This window comes from Oncorhynchus keta, chromosome 25, assembly GCF_023373465.1.
Source record: "Oncorhynchus keta strain PuntledgeMale-10-30-2019 chromosome 25, Oket_V2, whole genome shotgun sequence".
Classification (NCBI taxonomy): Eukaryota; Metazoa; Chordata; class Actinopteri; order Salmoniformes; family Salmonidae; genus Oncorhynchus; species Oncorhynchus keta.
The window spans coordinates 25186488-25205457 of NC_068445.1; the positions used below are offsets into that span (position 1 = coordinate 25186488).

At 41.7% G+C, this 18970-nt stretch overlaps 1 protein-coding gene across 2 annotated transcripts; it reads right to left on the minus strand.

The window, feature by feature from the left end:
* Positions 1 to 259: 259 nt before the first annotated feature.
* LOC118358449 (outer mitochondrial transmembrane helix translocase) lies at positions 260 to 8046 on the minus strand. Of its 2 annotated transcripts, none has more exons than XM_035736285.2 (10): positions 7908 to 8046; positions 7022 to 7269; positions 6801 to 6899; positions 6506 to 6626; positions 6178 to 6378; positions 5888 to 5994; positions 5674 to 5763; positions 5530 to 5580; positions 5148 to 5320; positions 260 to 1198 (listed from the first exon to the last, which is right to left on the minus strand). In XM_035736285.2, the coding sequence occupies exons 2-10, from the start codon at positions 7193 to 7195 to the stop codon at positions 1069 to 1071; spliced, it is 1146 nt and encodes a 381-aa protein (XP_035592178.1). In that variant the 5' UTR covers positions 7196 to 7269; positions 7908 to 8046; the 3' UTR covers positions 260 to 1068. The 2 variants fall into 2 exon arrangements, with proteins under 2 accessions (XP_035592178.1, XP_035592179.1); XM_035736286.2 differs by lacking the exon at positions 7908 to 8046 and adding an exon at positions 7678 to 7856.
* Positions 8047 to 18970: the final 10924 nt, after the last annotated feature.

Below are 18970 nucleotides of genomic sequence, written 5' to 3' on the forward strand. Positions count from 1 at the left end.
AGGTCTAACTGTAGAACTCTGTCTAGTTTCCATGGAGACAGACTGGAATGATTGACATTTTGAGACTGACTGCTGTGCTGGTCAATACCCATGTACCCATGTTTGAAGGTTGTTGATTATGGAACTGGCAAAAGCACAGCTGCTTTTTCACATTATATAAAGCATAAAATGATTTCAAGAACAATAGATTGTTAGACAGCAGACCAATGAAGGGCATATTACTGTGACATAAATCAAAAGAAGACATGAGGCAGCTACCTTCGTCAGTAAAGATTAATAATGTAGTCAGGAGTAGTTTCAATCCAATATTTGGAGACGTACAGTATTAAATACAGTGATGAACATTCAATAAAAAGTAGATTCAGAATATCAGATTTACCAACTGATTCAACTCCCAGGGACTCTTGGTCTTTGTTAACTGTAACATGTGTACTATTGTGTACCTAATGTTTCTCATTCTATTACTTAGACATGCAGACAACTAGACACTTGGGACAGTTTAGTGCTTGCCCAAAAGAACATTGACAGTGCAAATACAGTAATATTCCTTATTCAGTACTTTAAAGCATGATTAAAAACCAATATTGATTCACATTTTCTCATAAGATGTGTGACACAAATAAATAATAATAACATTGATGACAGAGTTCTTAGAGACAGACTCTGTCCAGTCCCTCTCACCCTGTGCTGTCTGTTCAACAGCGTTACAGTGGACAGCCCTGCATCCCAGCTATATGTACAAAGGCCGTTTTCTAAGGCTCTAGTATTTTATGATGACTCCGGGCAATGGGAATGTTCTGGGACACTGTGTGGGAGGTTGGAATTAGTTGGTCAACACAATCTGTAACAGTGGACAGACAGTAGGAATTAACTGGACACTGAAGGGTATTGGTGTGGGATAAGAGAAGGGGTACAGAGAGATTGTGGTCCAGGGACATCTCTCTCAGACTGCTTTGGACCACTGTGCTAGGACTGGGAGATGTGTGTGTGTGTGGGGGGGGGATAAACACTTGGGTCGGCCACTGGTCAGTAACAATGCATTTGTAAAGGGTGTCTGAAAGAAAGGTTTTAGTCCAGAGGCACCTCTCGGGGTATGAGTTCCTGGGGCATGGTGGCCTTTTTGGACTCCTTCATCTTGTCCAGGCCGAACAGCAGGTCCAGCTGGGTGATGGGCCGCAGACGCTCCTCCACCCCTGCTCTGGAGACGGATGGGACAAAGGTCAACCAAAGATGCAGACACACAGTACAGGTCAAAAGTAGATACACCTACTCATTCAAGGGTTTCTTTATTTTTTACCATTTTCTACACTGTAGAATAGTGACATAAAAAGAGAAAAAAATATGAAACACATGTTCATCATGTAGTAATGTGATCATCACCTGGAATGCATTTCAATTAAAACAAGGTGTGCCTTGTTAAAAGTTGATTTGTGGAATTTCTTTCCTTCTTAATGCATTTGAGCCAATCAGTTGTGAGCCAATCAGTTGTGTTTTAACAAGGTAGGAGTGGATAGCCCTATTTGGTAAAATACCATGTCCATATTATGGCAAGAGGAGCTCAAATAAGCAAAGAGAAACGACAGTCCATCATTACTTTAAGACAGGGGTGTCAAACTCAAATACCCAGTGGGCCAAAATGTAAAACCTGAACAAAGTCACGGGCCAACATTGAACAAATTAACCTTTTAATATGGACCCAAACAAGTTTTGCTTTAACATTGAATATGGAACAAGCATCGCTTATTACCATACAATATATAATTTAATAGTGGAAAATGCAAAATCGAATTTCAAATGAAAAAAAAACACATCAATGGCATTCATTTATTAAATAAATAAAAAGTGTATGCCTCTTTTCTATTTGCAGCCTTCTGATTTAAATACCAAAATCAACTTTTTCCACTGGCTAATAATTTTACAAATAAAATGATAATAAATCAATCAACCATTCAAGCTCATGCCTTGCACACTGGTCTAATCTGATGTGCCCAAGCCAGATACCTGGCATCTCTTCTTGGATGCTAGTTCATCAATGTCTGGGCTCAAGCTCTGAGCTGAAGAAATCCTTAGTATCGAGCGAAGATGTTCATCAGTCAGACGTCTCCTGTGAGTTGTTTTGGTCATCTTCATCGAGGAGAAAAGTTGCTCGCATAGATAAGTGCTGCCGAACATGGAGAGCATCTGAGCAGCTTGGGTGCGGAGCTGAGGCATTGTGTCAGGGATGAACCGTGGAAACTGTGCGGCGCCCACAGCATCATACTTTGACTTCAGCGTGTCGTTGCACTGGAGTTCAATCAGCTCCATTTGGATGTTGGTTGGTGCATTTTCCACATCAACTGCGAAGGGATTACTAAGCAGTTCAAACTTGCATTTCTGGGCATCGAAGTCGGCAAATAGCCGGCTAAACTCAGCGGCGAGAACACTGAGTTTTTCAGTAAACTGTGCGCATGGGAACACGGCGGTAGAGATCTGCGCTTTTATGGATTGGCAGCTGGGAAAATGGCAAGGGTTTCTTTGCAGCATCTGATTCTCCCACAGGCACAGTTTAGTTTTGAAGGCCCTCACTGCAGCGTACATGTCTGTGATGATGCGCCCCCGCCCCTGAAGCTGCAGGTTCAGCGCATCGAGATGGCTCGAGATGTCACAGAGAAAGGCCAGCTCACACAGGAACTTTTGCTCCCGGAGCTCTGCTGTATCCTTCCCTTTGGTTTCCAGGAATTGACATATTTCATCACGCAGCTCGAAACATCTGTTCAGTACTTTTCCTCTGCTTAGCCATCTCACCTCTGTGTGATACGGCACGTCTGCGTATTCCGAACCACACTCCTCCTGAAAAGATTTAAACTGGCGGTGATTTAGACCTTTGGCTCTTATAAAGTTAACTACCTGTGTTACTGTGGTCATAACATGTTCCATATTTAGGGCTTTGGCACACAGTGCTTCCTGATGTATGATGCAGTGGTAAACAGTTAGCTCACCTGCACAGTTCTCTTCCCGCATCTTCTCCCGAACCATGCCCACCAGTCCACTCTTTTTTACCGCACATCGCTGGCGCACCATCTGTCGTTAATCCAACAAGTTTATCCCACGGCAGCTTTATTTCAGTTACACATTTGGAAACCTCCTCAAAGATTTCCTTTCCTGTGGTTGTGCCATTTGAATCCTAATAGCTCCTCCGTGACACACAGATTTGAGTCCACTCCACAGATGAAGACTGACAGCTGAGCAGTATCAGATGCGTCGCAGCTCTCATCCACAGTGAGGGAGAACGCAACAAAATCTTTTCCCTTTTCCATAAGCTGGTCATACAGATTGGTGGCAAGATCACATGTGCGATCAGCTACTGTGTTCCTGCTCAGGCTCACGTTTGAAAATGCTTGTTTTTTTCTCTGGGCATACGAGGTCACAAACCTTCATCATGCACTTTTTCATGAACTCTCCCTCATTAAAGGGCCGGGCTGATTTTGCGATCTCTGCTGCCACTATATAACTAGCCTTTACAGCAGCCTCGCTTTGTGATGTGGCTTTTTTAAACATATTCTGTTGTGAAACCAAACTTCTTTTCATCTCCTCTACTTTCTGGCTCCTTTGAGTCATGTCCAGGTCCTTGTATTTGTCATGGTGTTTCGTTTCATAGTGTCGTCTAATGTTGTACTCCTTACTTACAGCCACGTTGACTCCACAAACAAGACAAACAGGTTTGTCTTTTACATATGTAAACAGATATTCTGCCTCCCACTTGTCCAGAAAGCTCCTGTTTTCTGCCTTTCTTTCGCCATTTTTGGGAAGGGTTAGCTCGCTGACAGTTGTAGCGTCTATGTTGCTACGACTACTGTCACAGAGGAGAGAGCGTTTCTGGGTCCTGTCCTGATTGGCGCGCGAAAACAGCAGAGCATTATGGGATTCGTAGTATTAGTGGTGAATGCGCTGTATAATACCGGCGGGCCAGCTCTAGTAGTAATTTGGTATTGTCTCGCGGGCCAAATATAATTACCCCGCGGACCAAATTTGGCCCACGGGCCAGAGTTTGACACCCATGCTTTAAGACATGAAGGTCAGTCCAACTGGAACATTTCAATAACTTTGAAAGTTTCTTCAAGTGTAGTCTCAAAAACCATCAAGCACCATGATGAAACTGGTTCTCATGTGGACCGCCACAGGAAAGGAAGCCCCAGAGTTACCTCTAATTAACTTATCCTCTGCAGCAGAGTACCAGCCTCAGAAATTGCAGCCCGAATATATGCTTCAAACAGTTCAAGTAACAGACACATCTCAGCATCAACTGTTCAGGGACTGCATGAATCAGGCCTTCATGGTCGAATTGCTGAACGAAACCACTACTAAAGGACACCAATAAGAAGAAGAGACTTGCTTGGGCCAAGAACCACGAGCAATGGACATTAGACAGGTGGAAATCTGTCCTTTGGTCTGATGAGTCCAAATTTGACATTTTTGGGTCTAACCGGCGTGTCTATGAGACGCAGAGTAGGTGAACGGATGATCTCCGCATGTGTGGTTCCCACCGTGAAGCATGGAGGTGGTGGTGTGATAGTGCTTTGCTGGTGACACTGTCTGTGATTTATTTAGAATTCAAGGCACAATTAACCAGCATGGCTACCACAGCATTCTGCAGCGATACGCCATCCCATTTGGTTTGGGCTTAGTGGGACCATCATTTCCACAGGACAATGACCCAACACACCCCCAGGCTGTGTAAGGGCTGTTTGACCAAGAAGGAGAGTGATGGAGTGCTGCATCAGACGACCTGGCCTCCACAATCAACTGACCTCAATCCAACTGAGATGGTTTGGGATGAGTTGGACCGCAGAGTGAAGGAAAAGCATTCCATATGGTTTACTTCATAGTTGTGATGTCTTCACTATTATTCTACAATGTAGGAAATAGTCAAAGTAAACAGAAATCCTTGAATGAGTAGGTGTCCAAACTTTTGACTGGTACTGTATGTGTTTTATGAAAAATGTTCAACCATCGCCAGCTTTGAAGAGCTGAAGACTTCTCTTGTTGAAAGCGAAAAACACAAGCACAACACAATGAAGTATACTGTAACTTACAGCTACATTCAGCATAATAAAAAGGTCAAAGACCATCAGTTTGATGCTTGAGTTAGAAACAGTAATGGTTGTTACTTGTCTTCCTCGTCCTCCTCCTGCATCTGCTGGGCTATCTGTTTCATCTGCTGCTTGCGGACGTAGTCTCTAACACGGTACATGGCAGCATCGCGACACAGCTCCCTGAGGTCACTGCCTGATGAACCCTCCGACTTCTCTGCTATCTCCTTCAGATTAATGGCATTGCTTAGCTGAGGAAGAGTGGGACAAAGTGTTGGTTTAGTATACAGTACATTTATTCAGGCATGATACTGTAAATCACTATTCCAGATTTCATTGTCATTTGTGACGTTTGTTACTATTTAACCTTGAAATTCATCAACAGTGGATAGATATGAAACGACTCAAACTGGTTGGATATCTGAGAGGAAACGAAGGGATGGAGATGGTGTTAGCTTACATTTTCTCCTGCCAGGATCAACTTCAGTATCTCTGTCCTCTGTCTTGTAGTCTACAGAAGTACATAACATAATGAGAGACAGTTTTTAACATGACAGTTTGATTATCAGAGTGCATTCACAACATTCAAGTGTGTATATCTCACTGGTAGGCCCACGTGAAAGGTGGTGGGCATTCTGCGCAGTATGGCTGGGTCCAGATCCTGTGGTCTATTGGTGGCCCCCATCACCATCACCTGCAAGAACAATACCACAACATTAACTAACTGTACAACCAGCAAAGCAAGATATTAAACCAATGGCCAATACTCACGTAAAAGCAAATAAGACAAATCTAACTATGGGAGTTGGTAGTGGTACCTGGCTGCTTGCCCCAGTCTCCAGCCCGTCCCACAAGCTCATAAACTGGGCCTTCATCATGGCTGTGGCCTCATGGTCCAGACTGGAGCGATTCCTCAGGAAGGAGTCTGAAAAATAAGACTTGAAAAGTGAACACAGCCTCAAATATGATTATATAAATGGTTGAGGTTAAAGAAATCAGTAAAGGATATCAATCAAGAGCATTTACACTACTGGATATTTAATGAACGGCTCTCACTAATGGTTCACAAATTAGTTTTAAAACAAGAGAGACACGTAATGACACGCACCAATTTCATCTATGAAAATGATACATGGCTGGATCTTGACAGCCAACGAGAAGACCGCAGCGGTGAGCTTCTGTGATTCGCCGTACCACTTGTCCGTCAGAGTGGAGGGCTGCAGGTTGATGAACTGGCATCCTGAGGCTTTGGCGGTTGCCTTGGCAATAAGAGTCTTCCCACACCCAGGAGGCCCATACAACAACACCCCTGAGGTGGTGACAGAGAGAGAATCAAATCATTAATTCACTTAATGCCCAAAAGTGTTAACCAAAATAATTTACTTTGGAAGAAAAAAATATGCAAAATACAAGATGATGTGCCCTGAAGCATTCACCTTTGGGAGGCTGAAAGAGTTTGGATCCAGCCAGTAGGTGTCTCTTCTGGAAGGGAAGGATAACAGTGTCCTGCAGTTCATAAATGACCTCATCAAGCCCTGCAATATCCCTCCAGGACACCTACAGATGAAGAGCAGCAAAATCATTAGGCTTACAACTTTATAAACAATGTGCAAAATGACTCCTTTCCTCTAACTTACTGTACAAAGCACCGATTATGTAACACCACCAACTTGGTAAGTCACAAAAATACAATTTAAAGAAGAACTGTCACACTTTATAGATTTCCCTTACCCTCATGCTGCGTGGATCTACCAGGTGAGAAGCAATGTTCATCTCATATTCAGTGAGTTTGACACCCTCCACTCCAATCTGCTTCATCAGCTGCTCTGCCTGGAGGAGGAGATGGATGTCACTCTACTGCTTAACACAATTGATGATTAATCTAACAATAATAAATAAATATATATTATAAGATTAATCAGATCTAAAACATAAACAATATGTGCACATACCCTTTTCTTGGCCTGGATCTTCTGTTTATGTGTAGGGTCCATTGCCTCCACCACCCATTTGATGCCGTAGTAGGTGGCAGCTCCAAAGATTGTCAGTCTCACGATCATTCCCACTACTTCATTTCGGGAAAGAGGGCGCATCAACACCTCCTGGGGAATGTCTTTCAGCAACATCTCAGCAACCAGCTGTCAGCCCATTGGCAGAGAATGACAATATGCGGTGCACAGGGAGCTGCCTGAAAGAGAAACTGGAAGCACAAAATACAGTTTCAAGCTGTACTGTAGCAACTGAAGCAGGAGTAACTGTTCAGCTCAAGCTTAGCTCACGTTCACCAAAGTCAAAGACGCAAGCCTACACTCCTTAACAGTACATATTGGGCTAAGGTCAAGCTTAATCTTGTAACATACATGACTCATGATTAAGGTCATGCTGTTCTACAGTGATTTTCTATGAGATGAAACCACTGTCACGGAACGCCACTCCAGTAAATACAATTACTGCACACTAGCTAGTCAGCTACTAGTCCTAACAAAACAACTCACTAACGTTAGCCAATATCTCACTTCTGTCAACTGCACATCTGACTGCAAACATGTGTTACAAATTCTAATTGCTTACTCTCGTAGTTACGATCGGACATATAACAAACACTCACGATGAAGCTTGCTAGCTAGCTACTGTCTTCGGCTTAATTTGGATTGCTATGGATGCTAGTTAGCTACCGTTATCATGAATACTAGCTAAATAGCTGGCTAGCTACATGTATCGCAAGCTAGTAACGTTAGTCAAGCGTCAAATTAAACAAATGAAACTACATATATGCAGTCTCTAGAAAACCGTATGTGATGTCATAAAATAACGAAACAACCCTAGAAATACACTCACGAAATTTAGGCAACCCCACAGCGAACTAGCTAGCATTATGTGAAGTGTTACTGGCACTGTACACCGATCTGAGGCAAAGGTTTAATCCTCGATAGTTCCGGTCTAGTTCCGTATCCGCAACTACCGTTCTTCTTCTTCTTCTGTAGGTTTTTATTGCGGACTAAATCCACAAAAGGTGTTTTTGCCGCCAAACAAGGTACAAAGAAAATCCATACGTAATAAGAAACCAACTTAATCCATCCAAATAAAAATAGTAAATTGATAAATCAAAACTTCCACTTCTTCCTTCTTTCAAATCTCTTTAACTCCCTTTTCAGGCTCTAGGGCCTGAGAGGGTGGTTCGGCTTGTGACAATATTTCACGTAACTCCTTTACCGAGAAATCTTTCAGTGCCAGGAAGTGCTCCACCGCATCCACAATGATTTATATCTTCCTGGACCTTCTCTCCACCTTGGCAGTGCCATTAATCACCATAGCTATAAATGCTACAAAGTCCACCTTCTTAACCTTTAAAATGTCAGGGTCCTGCTGGTGAAAGTTAACCCCTGCAGACTGCAGTGAAGGCCTATCCACCACCATGGACTCTTCAGGTGCACCATTCAAACCCTCAAACCCTTTTAACAGCTGCTGCATATGAAATGCTCTAGACGGCCCTGACTTTGGCCAAAGTCAGGGCTGTCTTCGTGGATCCCACCACAATTGTAACATGTCACATTTTCATCACTTTTATAACACATTATATGATATTTTCCACAACTTGGACATCTCAGCTTCTCCCTTCTGCAAACACTTGAAACATGATCAATAGCCTTACAAGGATAACACTGCATTGGACTTGGGATAAATGCTCCGACTCTGTAGTTAATATACCCTAACTCCACTTGAGTAGGGAGACTCCATATCAAAAAACAAAAGAACAGATAAGACTCTTCACTTTTTCTTCATTCACCACACGATTCATTTGACGTGCATCAATCACTCCAGGAATATTTTGAATCTCTTCAACATCGACTTCCCACGATGTGCCAGATATAACCCCCTTGAGGGGTGCCCTGTTTCCAAGAGACACACATAACACTTCAAACTTATTAAATCGGGTGAGACGCAACACACATTTTTTTCTGATATGCCTCTCGTGATCCTTACAGCCTTCACTCTACCCAGCACTCTCTCCACCAGTTTGGATATCTCAAATGGATTCCTCAAGATTGGTAATTCGATCAGCTGCTCCTCATTTACAAACCATACTCCTACAAGATACGAAGTGACATTCTCATCACTGTACCATACTTTGCTCCTTTTTCCATTATTTTGGACAAGATTCCAATTCTTCTTGATTCTACAACCATTAGACCGCTTCCGCCATCTTTTTCAGTCTCCCCACTCTCAAAGCCTAGACAAATCACTGTTCCGTCTCCCGACTACAATGCACCACAAATACTACTGAATAATAGTATTATAAAAATTTGACAGGATACCGTGTTCATCACAAATACATTTGTCTATTTAACAAGTAATGACACAATAGCAGTCATCTGAGAGATACAGTATCCTAATTCCACATAGGAGCCACTGGGTGGCATACTTAGCACACTAGATAAAACAGAGAGCAGCACAATTTAGAGCAGCACGCTAAGCATGTACAGTGCCTTCAAGAAGGTATTCATACCACTGTACAGTGCCTTCAAATTTTGTTGTTACAGCCTGAATTAAAAATGTATTAAATATATTATTTTCTCACCCATCTACACAAAATAGCCCATAACGACAAAGTAAAAACATGTTTATACAAATGTATTGAAGAAGGAAATACAGAAAAATCTCATTTACATAAGAGTCACGTTCGTCATAAGGATCGGACCAAGGTGCAGCGTGGTATTATTTATTTAAAGAATGAAACACTGAACAAACTAAAAAAATATATAACAAAACATGACGCTATACAAACGAGTGCTGACAGGCAACTACACATAGACAAGATCCCACAAACACCAAAGGGAAATGGCTACGTAAATATGATCCCCAATCAGAGACAACGATAAACAGCTGCCTCTGATTGGGAACCATATCAGGCCACCATAAACATACAAATCACCTAGACCTACAAAAACCTGAGACACAAAAAACCCTAGATAATACAAAAACTAGCGTATCCACCCTAGTCACGCCCTGACCTAACCAAAATATAAAGAAAACAGAGATCTCTAATAACAATAAGTATTCATAGTCTTTCTGGGTAAGACCTTTGCACACCTTTATTGTACAATATTTGTACATTTTTCATTAAACAATTCTTCAAGCTTTGCCAAGTCTAAACTGCAACTAGGCCACTCAAGAACATTCAATGTCGTGTTGGTAAGCAACTCCAGTTTTATACTGAGTGTACACAACATTAGGAACATCTGCTCTTTCCCATGACTTAGACTGACCAGGGGAATCGAGGTGAAAGCTATTATCCCTTATTGATGTCACCTGTTAAATCCATTTCAATCAGTGTAGATGAAGGGGAGAAGGCATGTTAAAGAAGGAGTTTTAAGCCTTGAGACATGGATGGTGTGTGTGCCATTCAGAGGGTGAATGCGCAAGACAAAATATTTAAGCCCCTTTGAACAGGATATGGTAGTATGTGCCAGGCGCACTAGATTGAGTGTGTCAAGAACTGCAACACTGCTGGGTATTTCACGCTCAACATTTTTCCGTGTGTATCAAGAATGGTCCACCACCCAAAGGACATCCAGCCAACTTGACACAACAGTGGGAAGCATTGGAGCCAGCATCCCTGTGGAATGCTTTCAACACCTCGTAGAGTCCATGTCCTGACGAATTGACACTGTTATGAAGGTAAAAAAGGGTGCAAATCAATAGTAGGAAGGTGTTCCTAATGTTTTGTACACTCATTGTATATATGACCTTGTGTATTAGGTTATAGTCCAGTGTCTATTGGAAAGCAGACTGAACCAGATTTTGCCTGTGCCTAGCCCTATTTTGTATTTTTTTTATCCAAAAAAACTCCCTAGACCTTGCCGATGACAAGCATACCCATAACATGATGCAGCCACAACCATGCTTGAAAATATGAAGATTGGTATTCAGTGATGTGTAGGATTTTCCCCAAACATAATGCTTTATATTCAGGACATAAGTTAATTTCTTTGCCACATTTCTTGCAGTTTTACTTTAGTGCCTTATTGCATAAAGAATGCATATTTTGGAATGTTTTTATTCTGTAAAGTCTTCCTTCTTTTCACTCTGTCATTTAGGTTAGTATTGTGGAGTAATTACAATGATGTTCATCCATCCTCAGTTTTCACCTGTCACAGCCATTAAACTCTGTAACTGTTTTAAAGTCACCATTGGCCTCATGCTGAAATCCCTGAGTGGTTTCCTTCCTCTCCAGCAAATGAGTTTGGAAGGACCCATGTATCTTTGTAGTGATTGGTTGTATTGATACACCATCCAAAGTGTAATTAATAACTTCACCATACTCAAAGGGATATTCAATGTCTGCTTTTTTATTTATTTTCCTGTTTACCAATAGGTGCCCTTCTTTGCGAAGCATAGGAAAGCCTCCTTGGTCTTTGTGGCTGAATCTGTGTTTGGAATTCACTGCTCGACTGAGGGACCTTACAGGTAATAAATAGTAAGTGTGGGGTACAGAGATGAGGTAGTCATTCAAAAATCATGTTAAACCCTATTATTGCACACAGAGTGAGTCCATGCAACTTATTATGTGACTTGTTAATCAAATCTTTACTGAACTTATTTAGGCTAGACAGAACAAAGGGGTAGAATACTTATTGACTCAAGACATTTCAGCTTTTCATTTGTAATTACTTTGTAAAAATTCAACAAATATAATTCCTATTTGACATTATGGGGTAATTTGTGTAGGCCAGTGACACTCAATTTAATCATTTTTAAATTCAGGCTGTAACACAACAAAATGTTGAAAAAGTGTGAATACTTTCTGAAGGTACTATATATCATTGATTAGGACTCATCAACGTTCACACAATATTAAACCTCCATCAGTCAGACTGACCAGGGGATAAACTATGGCCAGATATATCACATGATATAGTCTTGAAGGAGGCAACAGTATGTTCAGTTTAAAAAAGGATATTGAGACTTGTAGAAAACAAGACAACTTACTACACATTATTTTCCCACTTCATCATCAAATCTGGAACATCTGTAAGGCACTGCACTTTTACCTGATATGGGTTGATGGTCGCCTATGTCATTGACTTTAAAAGGACTATTTCCTGTTTTACTGTATATGTCTGTGATCTACAGTGAGACGGCCAGCTCTTGGCTTAGAAATGGCGTATGGAGTTTCTAGGGCTGCTAATACTAAAAGAGAAGAGTTAGACCTTATCTGACAGAGCACACTTTATCCCTAGTGACAGGCCTCTGAATCGGCTGAGATTATGGGTGTTTGATCTGTCGCCAAGTGCACCATGAAGTCCTGAGATGGATGTAAATAAAGCTTATTTTTTTATTTGATTTTCATAAAATCTTCAAGTCCCATGATAGTGGATGAGTCAGTCATTCTAACGGCAGCCAGTCAGATAGGAATGTAACAAACGTGGCTCTCCAGCACGCCACTTAGCACACCCGGGCCACAGGGATTACAATTATCACTGTTTGTGAGCTCACATTTGGAGCTGTCACAGCTTGGGATAGGATTCTCTGCAGATATCCACTGATACGGCACAAAAAAAATGTTTTTTGGAGCAACACTGGTGGGGATCCATTGCAACATTGTTGTGAAAAGAAGTTAAAATAAACAGTTGTAATCATTACTGTGTGAATCTATGGGTACTTCAATTACATCTCTAAATTGCTTATCCAAAATTCAAATCCATGCAATTAGCTATAGCATGTACCACCATGTAAAGCCCATCTTTTGTTGTTGTAAAACAGCAACCGACTGGAATTGCCAGACACCTTTGGTCATGAAGCTGTTTCATAAAAAAAAAAGCTATAATCCCCCTGTAGTGCAAAACCAGGTCCCTTGAGAAAGGCAGCTGACAGGGCCATTTTGACGGGTCTGGGCATGAAAGCACAGTGGTGTGTATCTGCAAAGTGCAGCTGGGCCTCTGTATTCCCACAACACCTTGCACCTCGCCTGAAACAGCCAGCTCTCTGGGTGTGGTGAAAAACACATTCAGCTCTCTAACAACTCTCTTTCATTACTTTTTCTAACGACTCTCTTTCATGACTCTTTCTCAGCCTCTCACGTTGTGCCTGAATTAAAAGTAACAACTGCAGTCCCGTGGGAAATATTTTCTCTTTCTTCTGGGGAACATGATGGAGATGGTTCAGGGAGTGAAATTGTGCACTTCCCAATGGAACGTTATTAAAAATTAAAAATAAAAATCCTCCGAAAACCCATTTGACACTTGGATTTGTTTTTTGTTTAAGAGTGCATTTTTATTTCATAGAATAGGACAGTGTTGATGCCCATCTGTACGCTGCTATAGAATATATGTATAGGAAAAGAGTTTAAAACCTTAATATGTTGGTCACACACCACAGTTAATTACTACATCTCCCTGTGAAAAGATATTACACCTGACAAGGTAAGAAAACATGTGGATTGTTTATTTGCCTGTTGCCCAGAGGAGCAAAATATGTATTTGTGTGATTGTGAATACCGGCCAAATTAAGTCCATACAAGATGCCACATTTCTCTTCAATGGTAACATTAGGTGTTTTGTACCACTATAAAATATCTTATTGTTTGCACGATGTGCTTCCAAATCAAAACCAGACCACTCAAAACAAGCGCTCAAAGCAGTCCTGAGATATTAATGTAGGAGCTCACACGAATGGTATGTGTTTGCTCCTCGTATTTTACAGAGCTGTTCGTTAGGCTTGGCATTTAACTAACCTACAATAAACAGCTGCTAAATGTGCACTACTTGATAAAATAATGGCAATTCAAATAATAATCCAATTATTTGTCACATACACATGTTAATGTGAGTGTAGTGAAATGCTCGTGCTTCTTGTTCCGACCACGCAGTAATATCTAACAAGTAATCTAACCTAACAATTTCACAACAACTACCTTATACACAAGTGTAAAGTAATGAATAAGAATATGTACATAAAAATATATGAATGAGCGATGGCCGATCGGCATAGGCAAGATGCAGTAGATGGTATAGAGTACAGTATATACAAATGAGATGAGTAATGTAGGGTATGTAAACATTATATAAAGTGGCATTGTTTAAAGTGGCTAGTGATATGTATTTATTACATCAATTGTTTCATTATTAAAGTGGCTAGAAATGAGTCAGTATGTTGGCAGCAATCACTCAATGTTAGTGATGGCTGTTTAACAGTCTGATGGCCTTGAGATAGAAGCTATTTTTCAGTCTCTCGGTTCCCGCTTTGATGCACCTGTACTGACCTCGCCTTCTGGATGCTAGCAGGGTGAACAGACAGTGGCTTGGGTGGTTGTTGTCCTTGATGATCTTTTTGGCCGTCCTGTGACATCGGGTGGTATAGGTGTCCTGAAGGGCAGGTAAATTGACCCCGGTGATGCATTGTGCAGACCTCACTACCCTCTGGAGAGCCTTACAGTTGTGGGCGGAGCAGTTGCCGTACCAGGCGGTGATACAGCCCGACAGGATGCTCTCGATTGTGCATCTATAAAGGTTTGTGAGTGTTTCTGGTGACAAGCCAAATTTCTTCAGCCTCCTGAGGTTGAAGAGGAGATGCTGCGCCTTCTTCACCACGCTGTCTGTGACCATTTCAGTTTGTCTGTGATGTGTACGCCGAGGAACTTAAAACTTTCCACCTTCTCCACTACTGTCCCGTCGATGTGGATAGGGGGCTGCTCCCTCTGCTGTTTCCTGAAGTCCACAATCATCTCCTTTGTTTTGTTGACATTGGGGGACCTCACCTCCTCCCTGTAGGTCGTCTCGCCGTTGTTGGTAATCAGGCCTACCACTGTAGTGTCGTCTGCAAACTTGATGATTGAGTTGGAAGTGTGCATGGCCACGCAGTCATGGGTGAACAATGTTACTATATCACTTGTGTTATTACTTTCCATGGTTAGTATTCCGTTTATGCATCTACTCTGTCTTTCTTCAGAAGTGCTACTCTCTGAAGCCTGGTTGTACCTTATAGCTGAACACCTCTCCTCTCATTCTTCCCTTTTAAGCATTAGTGGAACCTGTATGATTAATGCCTATCAGATTAGGGAAAAAGCTGATCATTGTTATCTGGCAAAGGAAGATTAAAATCCAATGAGTCATGAGCTGACAGGAGATGCATGAAAGAAATGTTGTCTGAGCGAGGACTCACGATAGGACTCACAAAGGAAAATTTCACACTGTGTTAAGTCTTCCTCAGGCAATGTGTGCTCTTTGTTAATTCTGAGAAGGTAACACAGACAGGCAGCGATGACCCACTGACATCGGCAGAGTAAGAAGATTACAAATGTAGTTTCACAATGACAGTTTCCCCCCTGCTTTGTGTTCACTGGTATTTCCATGGTAACTGAGACTGTCAACATAACAAGCAACTGAAAAGGCTGATAATTGATGCCCTCTACTGCCATGATGTGTGGACAGCCAGGGAGTGAGGGGGAGTTAATGGCTTAGCATCCCATTTCCCTGTAAGGAAATCTGTGGCATTCTTTAGGCGTCTTCTCGACTACACCATTAGGGTTTGAATCTCATTTTGTTGTTATTGAATCAAAGTACGTAGATACGGTCTGAACAAATTGAAAGCAAATCCTTAACATTTTCTTTTGGTGCATTCTAGTAAAGGCATGTCCAAATACAAATAACCCTCTTAATTTTCAATTCGTTGCCTGTTCAAGTAAAGCCACTGATTTAAACCACAGAATGGCGAATTGTACATATACAATCAATCGTGAATAACAAAATAACTGCTTAGTTGCCAAAAGAATGTGCACACACACATGTATCTTCTCTCTGTAAACTGCTGCATGACAAACAAACAACACCACAGTCATCCATCATCATACACATTGTGGATAGGCCTATGCATTTTTTTTATTCATTCCAGTATGCATATGTGACACTGCAGATTGTCTTTCCATAGTCCATCAGAGTATTGCAGTGAAAAATAAAGCATGTACTCTTCATTGGCAGCAGTCACAATGTCCACAATAAATCAAAAGGTTAATGTTCATTCAATGCGTCTTTTGATAATTGATGGCTCATTTCCCCATGAGCTCTTGGTTGACACAATGTATTGGCAGGTGGAGCATTGTCCAGTGTGATTCAGATCAGTCAGTGTGTTTTTTCTGTTGCCTTGATTTGCCCTTTAAAAATAGCGGATAATGAGGATTAGATTCCATCACTACAGGGATCTTAAAGGAATACTACACTCTAAAATAATATTTTGTCTGTTAGTCCACTGTTAGGAATACAATTTCCCAAAACTTTTCATATCAGCAGTCAGGTTTTCAAAATAAAGCAGTTTCAATAGAGCAAAAACTTGCCTTGATGCATCATACAGTATGATGCAAAACGCATCATAAAGGTCAAAGGTGATCTGAGGCGATCTTGAGGCAAACATGCTGCCAACCACCTAGCTAGCTAGCATTATCATAAAAAACATAAAAAACATACATACTGTCATGTCAACAATCTAAACATCCACCATTGTTACTCCATCAACCCTCACCAGAAGAGCCAGAACTGACTTAATAATAACCACCTGGAATGATGCATTTCAGACCACTGAGCCAGGATAGAACCGTACAGGGCTGAATCCTCAGGTGACTTCCAATAAGGAAAACCTCTGGGGACGTCAGTGGGGGTGAAGGCGGGCGGAGGGTAGCACACAGTTCGCCCCTTTCCTACAGGAAAGGACGTTTAAGTTCAAAGCATGGGAGACTTGTCTGCTGAGTGAAAACAATTGGCCAGTTCCAGCTCCCATTCATCAAAGTGACAGCGGTCTCCACATGGAAATGAATGAATAAATAAAGGGAATGCATTCAGTGTGCAGATGAAGTGGAGCCAGCTGTGTAATGCAAACAGGCAGCCAGAACTACTAAAGTGAAGACTGTCAGTGGTAGTGGCTGAGCTCATGTCAGCAAATGACATCCGCTGTGGTCTGAGGAGCATTCATCTGTAATAACACTACACGATTCTAATTATTTTTCATAGTTGCCCACAAATCACACGTCAATGATTTTTGAAAGGGAAGCAATTGTTTTTGTGTGTCTCCATAAAAACACATTTGTTTTCCCACCTGGTTGTGGCAGTTTAGTCCAGGCCAAGAACATTTTTTTATTTAACTAGGCAAGTGAGTTAAGAACAAATTCTTATTTTCAATGACAGCTTAGGAACAGTGGGTTAACTGCCTGTTCAGGGGATGAACAACAGATTTGTACCTTGTCAGCTTGGGGATATGAACTTGCAACCTTTTGGTTACTAGTCCAACACTCTAACCACTAGGCTACCCTGCAGCCCCAAACATTAAGATTCCTTTGTATGTTTATTGATAGGTACATTATTTGGGTCATGCAAAAATACAGTGCATTCAGATCCCCTTGACTTTTTTCACATTTTGTTACGTTACAGCCTTATTCTAAAATGGATTAAATACCTTTTTCCCCATAATCAATCTACTCAAAATACCTCATAATGACAAAGAAAAAACAGGTTGATAGAATTTTTGCAAATGTATTAAAAATAAAAAATGGAAATATCACATTTACAATATTCAGACCCTTTACTCAGTACTTTGTTGAAGCACCTTTGGTAGCGATTACAGAGTCTTCTTGGTTATGACACTACAAGTTTGGCATGCCTGTATTTGGGGAGTTTCTCCCATTCTTCTCTGCAGACCTTCTCAATGTCTGTCAGGTTGGATGGGGAGCGTCGCTGCACAGCTTTTTTAAGGTCTCTCCAGAGGTGTTCGATCGGGTTCAAGTCCGGGCTCAGGCTGGGCCACTCAAGGACATTCAGAGACTTGTCCTGAAGCCACTCCTCTGTTTTCTTTGCGGTTTGCTTGTTGTCCTGTTGGAAGGTGAACCTTCGCCCCAGTCTGAGAACCTGCTCCAGAGCGCTCAGGACTTCCTCAAGGATCTCTCTGTACTTAACTGTGTTCATCTTTCCCTCAATCCTGAGGAGTCTCCCAGTACCTGCCGCTGAAAAAATATCCTCACAGCTTGATGCTGCCACCACGATGCTTCACCGTCAGGATGGTGCCAGGCTTCCTCCAGACGTGAACCTTCGCATTCAGGCCAAAGAGGTCAATCTTGGTTTCATCAGACCAGAGAATCTTGTTTCTCATTGTCTGAAAGTCTTTTAGGTGCCTTTTGGCAAGCTCCATGCAGGCTGTCATGTGTCTATTACTGAGGAGTGGCTTCTATCTGGCCACTCTACCATAAATGCCTGATTGATGGAGTGCTGCAGAGATGTTTGTCCTTCTGGAAGGTTCTCCTATCTCCACAGACAAACTCTAGAGCTCTGTCAGAGTGACCATCGGGTTCTTGGTCACCTCCCCGACCAAGGCCGTTCTCACCCAATTGCTCAGTTTGGCCAGGCAGTCAAATTTCGAAAGAGTCTTCGTGCTTCCAAACATCGTGCTTCCAAACACTTAAGAATGATGGAGGCCACTGTGTTCTTGGGGACCTACAATGCTAAATGTTTTGGTACCCCTTCCCCAGATCTGTGCCTCGACACGATCCTGTCTCTGAGCTCTACGGACAATTCCTCCAACTTCATGGCTTTGTTTTTGCTCTGACATGCACTGTCAACTGTGGGACCTTATATAGATAGGTGTGTGCCTTTCCAGATCATGTCCAATCAGTTGAATTTACCACAGCTGGACTCCAGTCAAGTTTTAGAAACATCTCAAGGATGGTCAATGGAAACAGGATGCACCTGAGCTCAATTTCGAGTCTCATAGCAAAGGGTCTGAAAACTTAAGGTATTTCTGTTTTTAATTTTTATAAATTTTCAAAAATATGTAAAAATAACTGTTTTACTTTTGATTGATTAGGATTGAATTTAAAATATATATATATATTGTGGGAAAGGCATAGGGGTCTGAATACATTC